Consider the following 17,936-nt stretch of genomic DNA (forward strand, 5'->3'; position numbering starts at 1 on the left):
AATAGGTAGTAAATATTAAGAAAGACACCCCATGCTACTTTAGAGCTCCAACACCCCAGGTATCTCTTTGCCAGGCTCAGAATGGTAATGATACTGCACTGACCTAGCCCCGTGGGAAAATTTGTTGAGATTTTCACTGATGCTTCTTTATTCTCTGTGAGAAGGGTCTCTTGGTTGGAGCAGGTGAAGCAGGTCATCCTAGGTCACTGGTTTGAGAACTCTCTCCCTCTGACATCTAAAGAATTCTAGAAGGTTAGTCCTTCCCACCTATACGTGCAGGCGGTTTGCTCCATTTAATCTTGCAAGGTTACAGAGGTTGAAACAACCTGTTCCCGTTCTCTGAAACAATTACCCAAGGAGAGGAGGCGGGTGGGTGGTGAGCTGAGGTGCTTTGAAAGCTTGGCTGACAGCTTAGCCTTGGCTTCAATAAGTTAAGTGACTTACCCCAGGGTGCTTGACAGGCCCGAGGCAGAGCCAAGGATCAGAGCTCAGAATGTTAGATTATTCTTTTGGCTTTGCACACCCTGGGACAGTCGGCCTCTCCCTCTAGCCAGGCTGCTTTTAGGCTTTACAAGGAATAGAAATTATTTCCTCCGGAAAGTCAGCCCCATTACAGTAGAATCACTTGCATGTTTTAATGGCTGTGGGGACCTTTTACTGTATTCTCAATTTCCTAATCCTTTGTGTTCTCCCAAATTTTGGTATTCCTGGCCATCATGGCCAGTTCTGAGGGTTTACCTGATGACATACGACAAGGATGAGGCTTACCACTCACCTCACCTAGGCAAACCATGCCAAACCATCCTGTTTTGATTGAGAGACCAGTTGCTCCAGAAATTCGAGTTCCAGTATAATGAACAACTGCTTACTCACCTAATCTCAACCCCTTCATGCTTCCTTATAAAGGAATGGAACAGACTTTTTGTGTTTATCTGTCAAATAGTTTTTCCGAAATAAACTTTAGACAATGTGGAATCCTTCGCCAAAGGAAGGCAACCTTTGCTCTTAACTCAGTGATGGCATGCACGCCTCATTCAGGGAATTCCTCTCCCTCTGTTTCATTCTCTTCAGCATCTTATTTCAAATGCTTGTCCAGCCTTTCCTTTTGGTTAGGATCTTGTCGAACCACTCAGTGGGAATGCCTACCAAATAACAAGCTTCTCCAAGTAAGTAGCATGGTTTCTGCCTAGGCTGCTCCAATTTCGATCTAAACTTAATGACAGGGGCATGTGGGTGTGTGTGCTGCAGAGGTGGGGGAGTAAAGGGTCATGCACAGGTTATCATTTCAATTTTTCCCAAATCCCTGTCCTTAAAAGAACAATAGGGATGGGAAGAAAGAACATGTGAGTTCCCATGTCCTCCATCTTAGATGTAGCCAACTCTGCAAAACCTACACAATTTCTTTATCCACCTGTAAGCCTTCCCCTTATTGTGGCAGAATTGGGTATGAAAGAGACATTTCCTGAGCTATTCCATAGTTTTACTGTTTAAAAAAAAATCACATTGGAACAGGATCACGTGACCTTATTTAGTGTAGGGAATCATTAATTCCAAGCAAAATCAGGTCAGTCTAACTTCTCTACTCAGAGATAACTGTCATCCCTGAACCAGTGCCAGGGAGGCAGTGAGTGAATTATTCAAACCCTTGCTGTAGGTCAGTGCTTTATGTGCCCCAGACAGTGTTCTGGGCCATAGCTGGTTCTCATGAAGGGATACACAGAGGATGGAGTCAGTAGGAAGAGGCTCAGAACAATAAAGTATTAGATACCACCCCTGGATAGTTTCTAAGATGCCCAGTAACACACCCAAGTGCATTGCTCTTGGGGGTTCTTTAAAACATAAAATAAGGAAGCAGCCCTAGCTGGAGTGTCAGCATCTCTGGTCTTCAGGCTCTGATGTGAAACCCTCCAGTGTGTGACCTTTGGCAGGAGCCTGACTTAGATGATTTCTAGGTCGTGTGTTTGTGATCCTGTGCATGTAATTGTGTGGATGTGATCCTGCATTCTCAACAAAGGCAGTTAACAAGGTTCTGGTAGGTGTCATGCAAAAACAAGGAATGTATTATTACCAGGCAATAAGACTCATTGTTTCCCCAAGTTCAGCTGAATTTGTATCTGAGATCTTATTTTTTAAAATATATCAGAGTTCCATAGTTACAGGGCCAAGATCGTTATACTCTGTTCCTCTCAATATACACAGAATACTAAAGGATGCTTCCATATGAATTTAAGACCTAGGCTAATATGTTCCATCTCTTGATTTTGAATTTTTGGAAAGCAGCCACTGAGCATATAACAGGGGACCAAAGAAAGCACCATCCACAGTGCCACCCTCTAAATGCTGCCCTTGGCACCATCCTCTGTTAAGTCCAGCTCTGGGTGGATACTGACATCTGACTTTTCCAATCCTACTTGGTGACAAGCAGAATGAAATCACCAAACTTCGCCTTAACTACTTGGCACATAAAAGGCGAGTAATTAAAATGATCTGCCTTTGAAGAGCCTGGTGAATAATTTATGTGAGTGCAAAGACGCATCAGAGGATTATCCTGATTTCCCTGACCAAAATGGGTGCTCTGGCTTACAGTGAATGCCACCAGCAACTCCTTAGATTCAGGAGCAACCAAAGACAATAAAGGATGGAGAAGCATTACAGAATTGCTTGCCAAAGAAGCAGCAAGCGTACAAAGCTATTCTTGTGAGCAAACTCCAGAGCACTGACTTTTCTGTTGTACAAACTGCAACCATGACTGGAAGGAAGTCTGTCAATCAACCAACACAATTCAGCTGTGGCCACATCCAAATGCAAACTCTTTGAGCCATGGGAGACGGGAGACAAGGGAGGGATGAAGCAATTGGCTTACCTGTGCTGGGAATCATTCTGGTCTGTAGATGGTATCGTCATACACTCATCATGACCGTGGAAAAGACGTACTACGTGGCCACCAAGTAGGTATCCTGTAAGAGAATTATATCCTACCAGGAACTGACAGGAAGTTTAATAATGATAACACTGTGTTGAAAAGGGATAAATTCATGCAGGTCTGAGTCAGTTATGGAAAACACCGAGAGAGAAGCATTTGGGAAATGATGGATTCCATGAATTCAGGTCTCAAGTAGAAAGGAAAAGAATGTCAAAACAATTCTAAAACTGGAAGTTAAATAGAATGTCAGAGTTGAGCAAGTCCAGCCTCAAAAGTGAAGGTGAAAACATTGTCAAGTCATATCATTAAAAGCCAAAAGGTTACCTGAAATAATATAATATTATATATGAATTATGCCTCAATCAAAAACAATGCAACCTTTATGAAGACACACACAAACCCAAAAGGAAATGTAAGTTGCTACTCTTAGGCAGATAACGATCTTCCAATTGTGTAGGGTATAAATATATCCAACACCAAGTTCCTGGATAAATTCTTATAACCTGTCTACTTTGTGGCCAGTTCCAAATCCAGCTGCAGTCATCAGAAAGAAAGGAGCTGGGAAGAGGGAACCAACTGTTATTCTGAACTTTCTTGGGAGGAGCTAGTTTTTAAAGGTGTTAAACACAGATGAAACCTGGGCACTATTCCTACAGCACCAAAGAGAAGGCAGAATGACATTCCAGTGCCCTTAAGTGGACAATCAGAGAGGCAGGTCTCAAGGAGCACTTAGCTTTCAGAATAAGGGAAGGAATCTCAATAGCCATGGAGTGCAGAGATGGAGAGGAAACAATGAACTTCAAGGACGCAATGACCAACTAGTCTTCAAATAAATTGTGAGCCGCCATTTAAAGAACACAGGTGCAGGATAGGGTCCCAGTCTGAGCTTTCCCTTGTATGGAGAAATGGAATTTATTATCCTTATGAATTAAAAAATTCTCCAAGCTAGTCTCTTCTCAGGAGACATATGGACTTAACGAGGCTCAATGTCTGTATCGGGAGTTTGAGAAAATCTCATAATTAGATCACATTAGGGGCTGCCAAACTATTTTGGGTGCTGGATTAAAACAGTAGGAATGAGAAGTCATGGCAGAGGAGAAAAGGGTGTTATCAGTGCATCTTGTGCAGAGACAGTCTGATAGTCCCTAGTTTCTTTATTTTTTTCATCCAGGGGAGGCAAGTTCTTTGTAAACATCCCTCAAATATTTAGAAGTCATTTTCCTCTCACTGTCCTACCATTTCCAACTGTATACTTTTCTGCCGTAAAATAATTCATGATGTCCTGTAGAATTGTTAACAGCCAAATTATTTAGGAAATTAAACCTTTCCATGATCATGCTCTTGATTAAACTCTCCATCATCTCACGATGGTGAGGCCATGCTCCATCTGGAACTTATTCATTACAGTCCTCAGACTTCTCCAGTCAACATTCTATTCACACAGAGATAGACTGCCAAGTGCTGGCGCATCTCAACATTTCTTAATTGAAATACACCAGGGAAAGAGTCAGAAAAGAAGGGTCTTGTGCAGAATCACTCACTCTCTCGAGGGCTGAAGTGGGTTCCCACCAGCAGGTGCTGGGACAGCCTTGTCCACAGAGTCAGAAGCCTCAAGTGAACAACTACCCAGGCTCTATCACAAGCACACTCAACACTTCTAAAAGCATTCTGTGAAGTGATTTGCACTTAATTAATATCCACAAGCCCTCTTTGGGGACCAGGCAATGATTTTATGCCTATGGTGGAAATGAAAAAAATTAATGAGAAGATTCAGTCACAACTTTCTTGAGGAAGGAGCTCCCATCCTGGCTCAGCAGTAATGAACCTGACTAGTATCCATGAGGATCTTGACTAGTATCCAATTCCTGGCCTCACTCAGTGGGTTAAGGATACAGTGCTACCAAGAGCTATGGTGTAGGTTACAGACGCTGCTTAGATCCCACATTGCTGTGGTTGTGGTGCAGGCCAGCAGCTGCAGCTCCAATTCGACCCCTAGCCTGGAAACTTCCATATGCCACATCTATGGCTGTAAAAAAACAAAAACAAAACAAAATAAAACTTCATTAAGGAAGATTTTAACCCAAGGTTTCTTGATTCCTGATGGAAAGGGAATGATCGATAGTAGACTTAGAGTGGTTGGTGAATTTTGGTGTGAAAGAAGAGAGCTAAACATATCCTGCTTTTGAAAAGCCTGTCACCAGTTGCAAAAGAGTCAAATACATGCTATGTCCTGATTATTCAATTTGGCAACAATGCCTCCTAAAACTTGGGTATCCCCTTGACAACTCTCAGTTTTCCCTCTATTTTGCAACATCATCTCATAGAATCGCATTCCAAGTTTGAAACTACTAGGCTTAAGATTTAAAACAGGGTTAAAGCCTATGACATAAGTCTTTTTAAAAAATACTGGACTCACTCTCACAGATATAGCGAACAGACTTGTGGTTGCCAAGGGGGAGAAGGTGTGGGAGTGGGGGGAGGACTGGAAGTTTGGAGTTAGCAGATGCAACCTATTATATATTAGATGGATAAACCACAAGGTCCTACTGTATAGCACAGGGAGCTATATTCAGTATCCTGTGATAAACCACAATGGAAATGAATGTGAAAAGTGTATATATATGTTTAACTGAGTCTCTTTGCTGAACAGCAGAAATTAACACAACAGTGTTACTCAACTATACATCAATAACATTTTACAAATTCTGATCTTGCCACAAATTGCTAGAATGTAATGTGATAACCCATAGGTCATTGACATCTGATTATTCTGTTCAGCTGTGATATTACCCATGATGAAGGTAAGGCCAGTCAGTGTATTTATGATATAACTTGAAAGGTGTATTGACTTTCCGGCTCCAAGAAATAGGATATGTTGAGCAAACTTTGATGATCTTACTTCTAAGGTGAAAATAAAGTACTGAGAAAATACCATTTGTTATTTTTAAATGGCCTTCCATAAATACAAGCAAAAACAAATGGCCAAACTTCCATTTATGATAGAGAAGGTCCTTCTCTCACCTGTATAGAGAGATGCATTGGGGAGAAATAGAAAAATATTACCTTCTTGGCAATAATGTCTTCTAAAACTGAAGCTGCTAAGGTCTGTATATGTACAACCATAAATAAAAATGAAAAGTCAGTGAAAAAAGGTACATTTCCAGGTCCTGAATGCACACGGTTCCAAAGCAATGGTGGACTCAGAAGGATTGAAGATAATGTCAGCAATGCTCATGTAATTGGAAATCAGAACAGAAAATAATTCACACTAACATCAAAGAAAGGAATTCAAGTGAACTAAAATGTGTACTGAAACATTCAGGTAGGAGCTGGCAAGTCACAAAAAATGTCAGTCTACCCAGGACAAGACAAACAGGCAGGCTGAGGGCTGAATGCACATAAATAAGCTCAAACCTTCTTCGACGCTGCTTCCTGAGCAAGTGGGATGTACATTCCAGAGGGTTTGCATGAAGGAGGCGTCCACTTGTATGTTACCATTTGATATTGAGAGATGCTGCAATAGAAACAGAAATCAGACAGGCTTTAAATCTCTGAGCCAGTCCTGACGAAAGCAGCGCCCCTAGAATTTCAAGGATTAAATTATACACTGTTACTGTTGTCAGGCTCTTTCTACACAGCCTGAGGGAGAGTGCTCCAGCCCATCTAGAAGCAGCTTCAAAATGGGACACTTGATTCAGGAAGAAGAAGCATTGGGCCACAGAGGTGGCAGGCAATCATTGACTGCATTCCCTCAGCTGGATCTCTGATGCAACAGGAAGTTATAAAAATGCCTATTCTTGGTAGGAAAAGGGAACTCACAAATAGGAAAAATTACTCCAGCTTTCGGTATGGGCAAAGTAACAATCTGCTGGCAGGATTGGCGCTGATAAGCTTAAAAACTTTTCTCTGACATTGTTCTGATCTGCAAGGTATCCCCTGCACCCAGCCCCCTGCAAGGGCTTGATGTCAACGATGCTTGCCCAGTACCACTCCCAGGTGCAAAATTTCACCTGTCTTCCAACCACTATGACATCCAACATCCCACATGCTGAAACATGCACAGTTTTCTTTCTTCCTCCAACCTAAGCTGATGTTTCTCTATCCAGCTCTTTCTGATTTGTTCTTCATGGGTCAAGAACTAAAACATAGGATAAACTCAGAGGAATGGTAGCTAACATGTAAATAGCTGGCTTTCTCAGGAAGTGCCTGGGGGCATTTAAACAGTTTGCTGGCAACAGTACTTTAAAAAAAAATAACTTAACAGTTACAGCCCAGGCCCCATGATAATATGGCAAATGAGAGAATTTAACCACCTCTGAGGCACATAAAGGCGTCTTATCCTACCCAACCTGATATGGCTCTGTTCTCCTTGGCTGTCTCTTCCTAAAGGAAACCATTCTGAGAATGAAAGATGCTTGTGTTAGGAGGTACTTACAAGGTATCTTTCAGAGGACACGCTGACAAGGATGAGGTCATCGCCAATTCGAACCTTTTCTCCCTCAGACCTCTGCTTGGAAGCGGGATGTATGGTCCACCAACAGGCTTCTCCTACACAAAGGCTCCTTGAGTTAGTGGTTGCTTCATAGAAGCCAGTGTCCCTAATTCTTTCCCTCATCCTCTTTCCTCCTGATGAGAATCTCAAACACACACACCCCCCACACACAGGCGGGTGTGTGCACGCATACTCCACACCTCAATTTCTATTTATCTATAAGCATTCCAGGTACCCTACATCTACTCTTGATGATGTTTATCATGTTCATTTTCTCTAGAGACAGAAAGACAGTGTTTGGAAAAGAGTACTGGAGGCCAGAGACTTTAACAGTCTTGGAGTATTTTTTGATAAAAATAGAATAAGGCTTTCTTCATAGGCACCTACCAATCTTCAATTGACTTCATTGATCTACTGACTCTTTATAGACTTATCTTTGCTCCACCTCTTCCTCATGAAATTCTAAGTCATCAGTAATTCCCTCAAAAGAATCAGATTTTCACAGGCCTCCATCTACAGGGACTAACACAACAGGTGAGAGATAAATAGCACGAAGAAAAATTGGGATTTTGGAAAATGGAATGTAGATAGATGCATGTAGACAAGAGAAAGCTGAAACTAAAATATTTAGGTAAGAACACAGATGAAAAGTCATCTTAAGAAATTAGGCCATTCCTGGAGTTCCTACATGGCTCAGCCGGTTAAGAACCTGATACTGTTTCGGTGAGGATGTGGGTTTGATCCCTGGCCTTGTCCAGTGGATTAAGGATCTGGTGTTGCTGCAAGTAGTGGCATAGGTTGCAGATACAGCTTGGATCTTGTGTTGCCCTGGTTGTGGTGTAGGGCCAGCAGCTGCAGCTCTAATTCAACTTCTAGCCTGGCAACTTCCATATACCATGGGTGCAACCATTAAAAAGAAAGAAAGGAAGGAAGGAAGGAAGGAAGGAAGGAAAGGAAAGGAAAGGAAAGAAGGAGGAAGGAAGGAAGGAAGGAAGGAAGGAAAAAAAAAAGGCTATTCCTGCTACATTTTCCCCAAAACTTTTCTGGAATTAGAGGTAAAAATTCCTTGGGAAATCAAGCATAGAAGATAGCATTGCAAACAGCAGGATCAGCTAAAAGTTTTAAAGAAGTATTTAACCTTCTGCATCCTTTTCTCTGTCCTGCACACCAGGTGACCCTTTCTCCTCTCTAATTTTCCTCTACAGAAAATTAGAAGTTAAATCCATGGAGTGACCAATCATGAGAGGTCTTGTTTTGGAAATATCAGGTACTATCAAACAAGGAAATGAAGGATATTGCTGAAAATGGAGAATAATTAAAATTCTATGCCCTGATCAGTAAAACCACAGATCCTATCCTTTTGTCTCCATTCCTCAGCTTCCAGAATGCCAACTATGATGCTGACTTCCCCCATCCAAATCTGAAGATCATTTCAGGGAATCCAAGCTACCCAATGTGAAAGATAAGCAGCACTGGAGTTCCGGTCATGGTGCAGCAGAAAGGAATCCAAAGAGGAACCATGAGGTTGAGGGTTTGATCCCTGGCCTCACATACTGGGTTAAGGATCCAGCGTTGCCATGAGTTGTGGTGTAGGTCGCAGACGTGGCTCAAATCTGGTGTTGCGGGGCTGTGGTGTAGGCTGGCAGCTATAGCTCCTATTAGACCCCTAGCCAGGGAACCTACATATGCTGCAGGTGCAGCCCTAAAAAGCAAAAAAAAAAGGGGGGGGGTACTGGACAACTCAGGTGAAATGCTTGGGGTCCTTGCTAGATGACTCCAAAGTGAAGCTTAAGAGATGGCAAGCCACTGTCTCGCAGTCCGTGCTTCACGTAGGCTTCTACCTTTACTGCCTTGACCTAAGTCAGCATCAGCTGGGACCAACGACTACCTGACATTTAAGGTAAGTTTCTAACATGAACCACAGGAACAACCCAAAAAGTGGGAAAGGGAAAAAAACAAAGATTACAGAGATTGGGTTGTGATGATGATCACTGTACAAATAAATGTAATAAAATTCACTGAGTTAAAAAGAATTACAGAGAACCAAAGGTAACTTTAAAAAATCTTAATCATCTTAGAGAGATAAGAAAAAGTAACGTTCAGGAAGCAGCTACGAAGTATCTGTGCAGACTCTCTTAAAGAAAACCTCTGATTCTGAAAAAGAGAGAAACAAGAGGGATATAGGGTAAAGTTGAAAAATTTTCCCAAGAAGGAGAATGAGGAAAAACAGATTAGAAACAGGACTGGAAAAAAAATGAGATACTCAATCTAGAGGATTTCCGGAAAGAAAGAATAGTGAAAACAAAGGGAGGAAATTGACAAAGAAATAGTATTAAAATTTCCCCAAAGCTGAAAGATAAACATTTTCACATTGAAGAGTCCCACAGAGCCCCTAGCACAGTGAAGAATGGACACACACACCCGGGTCCTCTCCTGTGACACTTAGAACAAGAAGGATCCAGGCCAAGTCACAGCACTATGGAATTACAGACATCAGGGCAAAAGAGAAGATACAAAGAGTTCTCAGAAAATATACACAAGTCACACACAAAGTATCAGGAATCAGAATGTAGACATGGCAACAGCTAGCCCATAAGCTAGAAGAAAACAGAAGAAAACCTTTAGAGAGTTGAGGGAAAAAAATATTTCTAATGTAGAATACTGCTGTGAATTTCTCATCTAACTGGAATTAAGAAACTTTCTGGGAATGATTTACCTCCCATGGATCTTTTTTCTAAAAGCTTCTGGATAATGGGCTCTATCAAAGCTATGTGATAAACCAAGGGGGGAGAAAAACATGAGATCCAGGGAACACAAGATCATGGAGAGAGGAAACAGGAATTTCCTGGACAATGGTGGACCTTCTAAGAAGATGAAACTGATAAAATAGCTATTGTGATTGAATCTAATCAGGAAAGAGTTTCTGTTCTAGAGGACAGTTTAGAAATGAACAACTGGGTCACAGAAAATAGAGCCACAAACAAGGCAATTAACTCCTGAAAACCTCAAAAGTTAATACAATGAAGTGAACTAATCATAGTATATTATGAGTTTTATTTGCAAATCAAATTCAGAGCTATAGCAATGTAAGTACTTAATATTGATTTGGTAGTTAACATAAAAAATAGATGCAAATATATTGGGAGGATGGAAAGAGAAGACAGGAGAAAGCTAAATTTTTATTATTCATTTAGGACATCTATAGATCATACCTAATCTGGAAAGAATAACTGAATAGCAGGAAACTGGATGACTCAGCCACAAGTGGGGAACATACCAGAGGTGTTGAAAGTGGATGCCCCTGAGAGGCAGGAATCCAGAACAGGGAGGGGTGGGGCAGGGGATTGATGTTTTCAATAGGCATAAAAGCATTGTTTCTCTTTTTAAACTACAGACAGGTATTACTTTGATTTACTTTGGTCAAATAAATGTGACCATTTGATTACATTTTGGCCACGCCCATGGCATGTGGAAGTTCCTAGGCCAGGGACTGTACCTGTGCCACAACAGTAACCAGAGCCATGGCAGTGACAACACCGGATCCTTAACCTGCAGAGCCACCAGGGAACTCCTGATTACAGTCTGATTAAACTTAAAATGTTGTAACAGAAGAAGCTGGTCTCTACATTTGAAGGGGAAAGTGACATGTATATCCATTATGTGCTCTGGACCACTGAGGAGAACTGGGATGAAGAGGTCCTAAAAGGTGCATGGGAGAAGAGCATCCTTGTTCTCTCACCCTCTCCTGGCAACAGCCATAGGGATGGGGCCGGTCCGCAGTCAGTAGGATATGTATGGGCCAGTGGAAGGTTCTAAAATACCTACCAATGCTTTTAGTGTTTTTTTTTTTTTTCTTAATTCTAAAGCTATGTATAAAATGAAAACAATCAGAAAACTTTTGAAAGGAGAAAAAGAACCCAATAAGCAAAATCAAGGTCAAAAGGGTCCCCAGTTCTGTTAGGTCAGTCAAATCATTTATCATCTACTGTGTAGGCAAAAAAGTTTCCAGAAATATTCAGGAAACTGCTTTCAAACTTCTATTTACATTCCCTAGAGAGTCAACTCAACTCTGATTTTCTAAGCCAAGAGCTTTCTGAGCCAAAAGCATGTTCACAGAATGACCTGGGTGAGGATCAACGCTAGTCTGTTGGTTCCCGAGCAAATTTTCTCCTGAAGTGAGAAGACCCACCGGGCCATACTGAACCATGTCTGAGCGGGATGAGCCTCTCCTGCTTCCTCACAAATACCAAGATGGCCTTCTTCAGGGAGAATATAAAAGGGCTTGGGGGAGTTCCCTTTGTGGCTCAGAGGTTAACAAATCTGCCTGGCATCCATGAATATGCAGGTTTGATCCCTGGCCTTACTCAGTGGGTTAAGGATCTGGCATTGCCATGAGTTGCGGTGTAGGTCACAGACATGGCTCAGATCCTACGTGGCTGTGGCATAGGCTGGCAGCTACAGCTCTAATTCAACCCCTTGCCTAGGAACCTCCGTATGCTGTGGGTGTGGCCCTAAAAAGCAAAAACAAACAAACAAAAAAAGGGCTTGGGGGCTAGAGAGGTAAATACATTATTTTAGCCTCTAGGTTTTCATCAACACCTGGTTGACCCTTTTCCCTGGGTCCTTCTGCCAAATTCAGCTTCTCATCAGCCAGCTTGAACTTGGATTGGTGAATGTGTTTCCCTTGCCTGTCAGCAGAATTCACACCAAGTCTGATTTTAGGAATTTAAAGGAAAAAACAAATGCTAGAAAGAGTAATATTCTCTATTGCTATTTCCCTCTTTTCTATTGGAGCCTCTCATAATTAAACAAAATAGATTTCCCAAATACATGATTAGAAAGTGGTTATTTCTCAATTTCTTCTTAACTCTCAAAAAGTCCAAAGTCATTTTACTGGTATAAATAGAAGAGCCACATATGACTTTTCCAATTATGTGCTCCATGACTGATGGCTGGTTTATATTTAGCGGTCAACTTACACTCAGCATGTGTCGCACTTCACTCATTTTGTAATTTTCAGCAAAGGTTGACAACACCTTAGAGGAAATTATATTTTAAGAATAACACTTTAGCTGAAAACAAAGCAACCTCAAATCAAATTCAAATATAATCTTATTTTAGGAAAAGACACCTAATGGGCAGAGGCAGGCTTGCTCTTTTGCTCTGTACAAAAAGGAGAAGAGGAGGAGATGAAGGGGTTCTCCTTATTCTTGGAAACCACTGTGCATGATGTAGAAACAGCAGGTGCACAAGGGTTAAACTCTTAAATATTTTTTTTTCTACACCATCTGTAAAATCAGACAATCTGGATCATTGCCTTATCAATTGATGTAGTTTTAGAATAACCCCATGGACTTTGTCCTTTGGCCACCCAACAATGAGACTCCTCTTCTATCTGGGGGCAAATGTCATGTTATTAAAGACTGTCTCCAAGTTACACTCTACCTGCGGTTGTGACCTAGGCTGTTTGCTCTTCCTTGGCCTTTGTTCCTGGCTTTTTTCTAAGCCAATGGATCAGCCTCAGAGAAAGTCTATGCAACATCCTTCCAAGTAAGCTCTTGTTTTGTTTGACTTAAGCAGTTTCTGCTATTTACAAACAAGAATTCTGATTTGGTATATATGCCCAATCTCTAAAAGAAGAAGACATTACATATGTAATGCCCTTGACATAGATTGTCCATGAATATTTCCAGCAACAGGGAGCATCCTTCATTCTGAGGCTGGCTGTTCCTCTTCTGGATAACTTCAGATATTACAAAGTGGTTTCCTTCAATGTCTATATGCTGCTCCATTGGCCTTTGGCATAACCCACAGCAAGTCAGCCCCTTCTTTGATACTGTAACTATGAATATTGGTTGATAGTTATCTTGGTCCTCCATTCTTCTTTTTTGGTTTCTAGGGAGAACTTGCATCATCCTGGTCACCCCCTTCATTAAGATCCACCACTTTACAGTCATTATTTTTGATTGAACTGGAAAAAAAAAAAAACCCAGAAAACTACCAGTGTTTGCCAAAGTACATGATGTATACGGCACTGGTGATAGAGGACAATTAAATAGCATTGAATCATACACTAAGAAATTTCTTGTATTACTCTTAAGTCCTCTGATTCTATCATAAAGTATTCAATTTGGAGCTTGTGTGTCATGAACACTTTTCTAGTATTTGCCAGCATCTCTTCAATGATTTAGTGACATTGTTTCCTTTATATTTACTTTACAGCAAGCAATATCAGTTTTCCACTTACAGCAATGATTTTAATTTTATCTATAAATTTTTAAGTACAAAAGTAAGTTAGTTTAAGGAAAAATATAAAATAAATGATAACAAAGGTGATGCCCAGGAATGGCAAAAACCATTACGGTGCATGTTACTGACTGACATTTGGGAAAAACGGCTTTAAAAATGGCTGGTTTACTGTAGAATAAAATGGGACTACTCTTTTGATCTAGACACTATATATACTTCATTATGTAAACATGTTATTTTTGTTTTCTAGCAGTTATTCATTGCCTTTGGTTTTTTATCAGGAATAACTTCTCCTCTTGTTTTTCAATATCTAACCCTAAACACTGTTTTTCTTTGAAACACTGGCAGACTGTGGCTAAAGCATTATGTTCTCATTCTTAGTTCCTATGTTTTTATTACACATACTTTTTAAAAAATTAGTCTCCAAAGTTTTATCAGACCTATTTCTTGACTATGTTGTTTTGAACCCCCAATGAGTAGCATTCTGTATCTTCCTCTAAAGCCCTTAGCCCAAGACTCCACTGTAACAGGAGACCTGGGTGTGCTGACTTACCTGTGGCATGTTCCCGTAGACCTACATCAAAGGCAAGTTTATCTGTCTGGGATCTTGATGTAGTCAAACATGTTAGATACTGTGGAAAAAGAGCAGATGCTAGTGAAGTCATACTCCTGTCAAATCTTGGCATCTCACCACTAGTTGGCTTTCAGTTGTCAATCTCAACATTGAGCTACTATGGAAAGGGTTTGTTTGTCTTGTTCATTACTACAAAGCTTATAGGATATATTTTTATAATGTATTTAAAACCTCAAAGATGATTCTTATTTGACAATCCAGTGATTTAACTTGTAGGTTTATATGTTATAGAAATAAGTGAAATATTTGATAGGCTTTAGTTAAAAAATACTCCTAGAGACTTTTAACCTGGGAACGGTACAAGTAGAACATATACAACCAATAATAATGGAAAGATTGATAAACTTTGGTACTTCATTTTATGGAATACTATGTTTCCATGCAAAGTTTTTTTTTTATCAAGAGTGTGTAATAGCATGGAATATATACAAAATAGTATATTAGTATAGCTGCCTCATATGCAAAATTTAAATGTCTAGAAACCAGGCTAAAAGGCATTAATTACACCAAACTGAACAACAAGTTGTCTTTGGACAGTGGGAGCCATCGTGATGATGTCCCCATTTCTATTTATTTTCTGTTTTTCAAATTTTCTATGAGCTTAAAACTTCTCAAATAATGTCTTTTTTTTTCTAGTTCCAAAGATACACATGCATGTAAAACTTAAAAACTTTATTAATATCAATAAATTATTAACATTAACTTAATTTAATTACTAAAATATATTAAAATAATTTAATAATGGGAAAAAATCCATGGTCATTTCCTGTTCCTTTGTTAACACGCACAGTGGGTGGTCTTAGCATTAGAATAGGAGGCAGTATGTACTTGGCACATGCTTCCTGAGTTATACCTCAAGTTCTCTGCAGCAGGAAAATAGTCACCACATTGTACCACGTCATCTCAGAGGCTGTATTCTCAGAGCTGCTTCTAAAAGGGACTGTCCATTATAGTCTTCATGTTAACTGTGAGGGGGGGATTTCTTGGGGGAGGGCAACCAATCTAATGACAAATAATATAAACTTTCCTATCTCTACCACAGTGTGAGCCTGAGTTTTCAAAGCCATGAGAAGTGTGCTATTTGAGCTTTTGCTTATTCTATTTAGGTAGAAAAAGGAGAGGCATGAGGGTTTTATTGACCCTATGGGTAAACACCATATTCTTAAAGATAAAGGATCACCTCTTAATTCTACAGATTGCCAGAGTGCAAAGTTTCCCCACTCTCTCAATGTCCCCATCTCCTGCTCAGATAACCTTCTATTTGGTCATTTCTGTTCTTTGTCCTTTGCCATAAGGGACTCTAACAGATGCATGTTCATGCTGAAAAGGTCAACTTCTTACCAGTGCTCAGGAAAAAAAAATGCTGCAATAAATAAATTATTGAAGAGGCAGCTGTTTTCCCTGCCAATTTGACAGTTCAAGCTTTGAGACGAACTTTGCAGCACACTGCAGGTGTAAATGTGTGAAAATAAAGTCCTAAATTAATGGAACAGTTTTCCACTAGGGCTAGAGAAAGAAACCTTCCTTACAATGATTACAGGTGAGAATGATACTTAGAAAACTGGGAGTAAATGTTATTAAAGGTGGCATATATTATACTTCATTGAGACCACAATATTCCTCTTACACTCCCTGCAAAAAAACAGTAATATCTGTATTTTATCAGTTATATTTATTTAAATCTTCAGAAAAAAATTTTCAAGTTACATCAAATTATCACCATCTCAGTTAATTCTGGTTCTAAATCCCTAATTAGCCTGATCTGCTTTCCATGCCTGCTTTGCTTCTTATCTGCCGCCTGCCTCTGGATTAACATAATACCTTCAAACTCTCCCAGGACTGAAGGCACTGGATATCATCCTCTTTCCTTTAACTAGCAAAAGAAGAAAATGGTCACAAAAACCCCACTTGATGGCTTTTCCCCCTATGCTGGTTATCTTCAGATACTCAAGTAATCAGTTATTTCATGATTTATGTGATCATCCATTCAACAGATATTTTCTGGGCATCAAGTCTGTCAAAGCACTGTACTCGGTAGAATTATATTTAGTTTAAGTAAGTAAGTAAGTAAATACATAAATAAAAAGACATGGCCCTTTTCCTCATGGGCTGGGGAGGAAGGTGGTCAGATACAAAGTAACCACAAATGCCTAATTGCTGAAGGCACTAAGTTACATGATAGAAACAACCAAGAGAGTCATGTGCTATAATCGTTTACATTCCCAATTACTCCTGCTGGCTACCTGAACAGATCTAGTGCTGGTTTCCTGCCCTTCCTCCCCCTTTATCTCTCCCCCCCCCTTTCATGAAAGCAAACATCTGGATGTGCTTACCATTCCGCTGAAAGAGTGCCGCAGGAGAATCGCGTGGCCGTAGAGCAGGGTCCTGTGGCCACCCCCTTGTGCCGCCTGTGGGGAAGGAGGGGGGGAAAATGTCAGGGCAAATCTCAGGGCCAGGGTAAAGCAGCCTGAGGGTAAAGCAGCACAAGAATTCTTGGAAGACAGACTACAAAGAAAAGACCCATTGCGAAGCTCCCAAGGAATTCATTCTAGAAGCGAGTGGCCAGCCTACAGGCGGGGGGAGAGACTGGTGACCACAGCCATGCAACATCCTTGGGAGAGGGTGAGAGGGGCCAAACCTCTCCTCTGAAATGGCCCCTGCCGGGATCAGCAGAAACCCAGAGCTGTTCTACCAGAGAAGCACGTAAATGAGATAGGTACTGCTTACCTTCCTTTGAAACTTCTCAGAAGCATTCAGAGTGAGAGAGAGAAACAAATGTGATGTAACTACAGCCTAGCGACAGAAAGGCAGCATGAGGGGCAGGCATATGTCACAGTCTGTGCCTTGTGGTCTTTGCCCTTCAAGGCACTGGTGCCTCCTGTCCACTCACTTAAACAAGCCTCTTTACCCAGATCTCACCAATGAGAGATGGTGCTGAAATTGGGACTTTAAAAGCAGAACCAGGGATGCAGAAATAGATCCTCTAGTTGAGGGGCCAGGTTGATGCCCTCTCTCCACCTCACCAGGCAGTTCCACTTGGCTGTTCACTCAGTGGCAACCCCCACAGTGAGAGAGGCATGAGAGGAAGAAACAGCCCAACATGAAGCCACTTGTGACTACTTCTTGCTTCTCGCCTTATCTGATCGCACACCATGAGCTGAACTGAACAGTACATGATATGGGACAAATTTTATTTAGAGTTATAGGTGAGTGGGTAACATGAAAGACTGAAATCTACAGAAAATTCTAGTTTGTTTTTTGTTTGTTTGTTTTGTCTTTTCTAGAGCCGCTCCTGTGGCACATGGAGGTTCCCAGGCTAGGGGTCTAATCAGAGCTGTAGCCCCTGGCCTACGCCAGAGCCACAGCAACACGGGATCCGAGCCACGTCTGTGACCTACACCATAGGTCACGGCAATGCCGGATCCTTAACCCACTAAGCAAGGCCATAGATTGAACCTGCAACCTCATTGCTCCTAGTTGGATTCGTTAACCACTGCATCACGACAGGAACACCTAGAAATTTTTCGATATTACCATTTTCAATCTTTTACCCAAACTTCTCCCTGTCATCTTTAACCTGACCTCAGAGGCAGTCAAAAGTTTTGATCACACACCCCTTTCAGGAAAAAAAATTGCAC

At 41.0% G+C, this 17,936-nt stretch overlaps 1 protein-coding gene across 1 annotated transcript in view; it reads right to left on the reverse strand.

The window, feature by feature from the left end:
- The window catches only part of RYR3 (ryanodine receptor 3), a 568,547-nt gene that overhangs the window by 313,055 nt on the left and 237,556 nt on the right, over positions 1-17,936 (reverse strand). Inside the window, 5 exon segments of the mRNA XM_021099907.1 lie at positions 2,864-2,957; positions 6,338-6,437; positions 7,359-7,471; positions 14,218-14,296; positions 16,632-16,706. Coding sequence (XP_020955566.1) covers positions 2,864-2,957; positions 6,338-6,437; positions 7,359-7,471; positions 14,218-14,296; positions 16,632-16,706 — 461 coding nt within the window.

The sequence above is a fragment of the Sus scrofa genome, chromosome 7 (genome assembly GCF_000003025.6).
Source record: "Sus scrofa isolate TJ Tabasco breed Duroc chromosome 7, Sscrofa11.1, whole genome shotgun sequence".
Lineage (NCBI taxonomy): Eukaryota > Metazoa > Chordata > Mammalia > Artiodactyla > Suidae > Sus > Sus scrofa.